The sequence below is a fragment of the Cyprinodon variegatus genome, unplaced genomic scaffold (genome assembly GCF_000732505.1).
Source record: "Cyprinodon variegatus isolate N-32 unplaced genomic scaffold, C_variegatus-1.0 Scaffold364, whole genome shotgun sequence".
Taxonomy (NCBI): domain Eukaryota; kingdom Metazoa; phylum Chordata; class Actinopteri; order Cyprinodontiformes; family Cyprinodontidae; genus Cyprinodon; species Cyprinodon variegatus.
In genome coordinates, this window is record NW_015150817.1 from 175,750 (window position 1) to 180,188 (window position 4,439).

Consider the following 4,439-nt stretch of genomic DNA (forward strand, 5'->3'; position numbering starts at 1 on the left):
TGTGCTATCACTTACACCAGTCTGAATCTGCCTGCCTGTTCTCTGGGAGAGAACTTAGAGTATTTAAGGCCTGAATCCCAGCTAGTCAGAAGCCTAGCCCTGCTGCTACCTAGCCCTCTGCTAATCCCTCTGCCTCTGGACTCTTCTGGTTTCCTCTCCCAGCCTGAACCACAGATCAGAGTATTCTGTGCGACCAGCCCGGACTCATTAAGTATCAGTGTAATAATCTGGATTGTGTTTCTTTTAAATAAACTGTTAAACTTTCATCCAGTCTCTGTGGTGTTCTGCGTTTGGGTTTAGCTTCTGAAACCCAACATGACAGACCGTAGGCTTCTGTTGAATGGGATTCCTTTTGACCACCGGTATGTGGGGGTCTGAGCTGCTCCGGCAGCAAAATAATATTTGAAGGCGGGATGGTAATCTGGATGAACTGATTGCACAGATTAAGTTTTCAGGTGGACATTCTCACTGAAAAACATATTAAAACTACTTTTTATCCACTGATCACAGCATATATAGCTGCCATTGTTACAGGCAAAGAAAGGATAGGGTAGCTCCTCCCAACGAGCATCAGACCCACTTTTGCACCGCTCAGCTGGAGCATCAGAGATGCTTCAGGGTCAGAACTAAACTTGTACAAGTATCAAAAATGAAGCAACATGCGTGTTTTTGCTGCATAATGAACTTTTTGAAGAGTTTCAGCTTTAGAGCTCATCATTGCACTGAAACAGCTCTGGTGAAAGTTGCTAATGATATTCTCATGGCCTCAGATAATTAACTTGTATCTGTACTTGAACTGTTAGATCTCAGTGCTGTATTTGATACAGTTGATCATAATACTCTTTCACAAAGACAGCACTAGACTGGTTTAAATCTTATCTATCTGATTGATTTCAATTTGTTCACGATAATGACAAATCTTCCTCATGTTCAATGGATCAGTGCTAGGACCGACTCTCTTTACTATATATATAAATATATCTCTTTACTATATATATATATATATATATATATATATATGGTCAGACTCCAATTGGTAGAATTATCAGATAGCATTGGATTGATTTATACTGTAATGCTAATGATACCCAGCTATATCTGTCTATAAATTCAGATGAAGCTAACCCATTACATAGATTACAGGCATGTCTTGAAGACATAAAATCCTGGATTACTCTTAACTTTCTGCTTCTGAGTGCAGACAAAACAGAAGTTATAGTATTTGGACCAGAGTCTTTAAAAAGGAAGATGATTAGCCAGTCACTTTATTTGGATGGGATTAAACTGATTTCAGATAATAAAGTAAAACATCTTGGTGTTGTTTTTGATCAGGAACTGTCGTTTAAATCCCATATCAAAGAGGTTTCTATAATTTCCTTCTTTCATCTGCTTAATATTGCAAAAATTAGAAATCTCCTGTCCAGGGGTGATGCTGAGAAACTAGGCCATGCATTTGTTACTTCAAGACTGGACTATTGTAATTCTTTACCAGCAGGAAGTCAACAAACTTTAGTTAAAAGCCGTCAGCTGATCTAAAATGCTGCAGCCAGAGTTCTAATGAAAATTTAAAAGAGAGATCATATCTCTCCTATCCTGGCTTCTCTTCATTGGCTTCCTGTTTAATAAAGTACATAATTTAAAATCCTCCCTCTTACATATAAAGCCTTAAACTGTCAAGTCATTCTTATATCAGATATATAATTGTGCCTTCTGTTCCTAACAGAGCACTTCACTTCACTGACCTCAATCTGAAGGTTTACTAGTGGTTCCTAGAATTTCTAAAAATAGAATGGGAGGCAGACCTTTTAGTTATCAGGCTCCTCTCCTGTGGAGCCAACCACCAGTTTTAGTTCGTGAGGCAGACACCCTGTCTACTTTTAAGAGTAGGCTTAAAACTTTCCTTTTAGATAAAGCTTATAGTTAGAGTGGCAAATGTTATCCTGAGCTATCTCTGTAGTTATGCTGCTATAGGCTTAGACTTCTGGAGGTCTAACAGGTCCCCTGTTTCATCATTTTGCTTCACTCTATCTCTATTCTTCCACTCTGCAGTAACGTTAGAGATTGAACTAACAGATGTTAGTTCAATCTCTAACGTTACGCTCTCTCTGTCTTTTCTTATAGTAGCTTCGCCTCTTCTGTTCCTGTTTGGCTGTGACACCACCCTGGAGAGAAATATCAGCTGTGCTGCTGCCATCAACACCCTTGGTTATAGATGTTTGTCCTGTTTCTCTGACTGTGACTGGCTGGGTGTGCTCTCCTCATCCTCTGACATGGGAGTTGGCTAAGAGCTGGTCTGCCTGGCTATGTGTTTCCTGGACGGGGCCGCCTTTTAAAGCTGCTTTTTGTATCTCTGCCTCTGTCTCCTTGAACCCAAGTCAGCCTCGGCAGATGGCCGCCCACACTGAGCCTGGTTCTGCTGGAGGTTTCTTCCTGTTAAAAGGGAGTTTTCCTCTCCACTGTCTCTACAAGCCTGCTTAGTGTGAAGGATTGCATCCGAGTCAATGAATCGATGCAATCAACCGGTTTTCCTTAGATAAAAAACATTTTGAATAAATTTGACTGTATGATCTGGTGAACTGTAAAGTGCCTCGAGATGACATGTGTTGTAAATTGGCGCTATATAAATAAACTGAATTGAATTGAACGTCTATGAGAGAGATCAGGGCGATATTCAGCCATGTTGAAATCGCCCAAAATGAGGCTGGACATAGGAGGCAACATACTCAATGTAACATTAAACGTGGATTGATTGGTTTATCGTTTTTTTTAATTCCTTACTATCTCCTTCTCTCTTTGGCAGTAGGTCGCCCAATCGCCACAATAAACAAACCAACTCTGTACGTGATCCACCCATGCACACTTGATATACTGTATGGCACACTGGCTCAGAGATGGAGATGCAAGGGAATATCTACTGTCTCAGCATCTGGAAAGAACCCAACAATTACTGTTAGAAGCCAACTTAGAGACCAAAAAGTTGAAAAGACAAACAAGATTGGTTCTTTATCACACTTTTATTATTTTAGTCTGTTACATACTAAAGTATACATTAGACATGTGATTTAAGTCCCTCACTTTGCATGAGAAAATGGAAAAGTTTCAGTAAGCTGAATGTCAAACAAATTTGTCTCTTTTGTGCATCTTTTAAATTACAAGTACGAATTTGCCTTCTTTTAAAGGAAATGTAATCTTTTTGAAATAATGAAAATAGCTGATTTTAGAATATTGGTTAAAATTAATGGTTTTACAGTAAGTCTCAATACGAATTGAAACACCCAAACAAGTTTTATGAGATTAATGTACGTAGCTTAAAGCTGAGTAAGTGAAAAAGAATACAGTAAGCGTTCATGGGGACCCTCTAAACATTACAGCTGTCTTGCACTTTTAATTGATAAAGAAGAATAAAAAAGACACAGCTCAACAAAGCAAGTGCGAGCAGTTAATACTTGTGATGAAATGTACCACTTGTTTCTTGTTGCTATATATATATATATGTGTGTGTATTTCCAGTCATAAAACCCAGTCTTACACTTGCATTGTAAAGAACAGTGTGTAAAAACCTAAAAAAACATATAAAGACAGTATCACAGAGTCATCTATAGTAGTGCATAAATGAGGCTCATCTTCTTTCCAACATCTGTTCATCCCCAGAATATATACGTTCTCCCCACAGCACTGGTGTCAGGTTCATTTCTGGGCTTTGACTAGGCCATATCTGTGCCTAGATTCAGTCCTGTTTCAGTGATTCTGCTGCTGTCTGTTGCAATCATAAATCAATATAAACAAAGAGTTGTCAGTGCTACAAAGAGCAGTGCAACTGAAAAAGCTGTGATTTGGGTGCATTGTCGTTAGAGACAATTTGTCTTACCATGTATGTTGTCAGGAGTTTTGATTTTGAGATCCCCTAAAATGAAAGACAAAAAAAAGTTTACCACATCGATGGTAACATTATATCAAAGAAGAAAAAATTTTATTAACAACATTTGTATAGCTATCAAGGTATCTTCTTTCACATCATATATGCTATCACATAACCTATGTATGTTCTTTTATGATTAAATTTATTTCTGCTACTATTAAAACCAAATTATTATATTATTGTTCAATTTCAAGGTAAAATTGCATAAAAATATCCTTTTCGGTGTATGTCTTTCTCTTTTCAAAACTTTTATGTAAAAATTTAATATTATGTAATTATTATGTTATTATGGACTGATAAAAAATCCAGTATTATATTTTCTTTCTTTGGATTTATAAATCTAATGCTAGGTTTTTGCTATTTTAATATATCCCTCTAGAAAGAGATTTGTGCTACAATGAGGTCAACATTCAACAAATTAAACCTTATTTACGAAGGGATTTAAAGCTACAGTGTGTAATTTTCAGCGACATCTAACGTCCAGACTGCAGACCGCAGCAACATGAACATCTCCCCCCCA

General features: G+C 37.5%; 1 protein-coding gene across 1 annotated transcript in view; it reads right to left on the reverse strand.

Moving 5' to 3' along the window:
* Positions 1–3,280: 3,280 nt before the first annotated feature.
* The window catches only part of LOC107092056 (sterile alpha motif domain-containing protein 9-like), a 20,526-nt gene continuing 19,367 nt past the window's right edge, over positions 3,281–4,439 (reverse strand). The window contains exons 3-4 of the mRNA XM_015386334.1: positions 3,869–3,904; positions 3,281–3,757 (exon numbers count right to left, since the gene is read on the reverse strand). Of these exons, the coding sequence (XP_015241820.1) occupies positions 3,705–3,757; positions 3,869–3,904 (89 nt within the window). The 3' untranslated portion in view covers positions 3,281–3,704. The remainder of the gene's footprint in view (positions 3,758–3,868; positions 3,905–4,439) is intronic.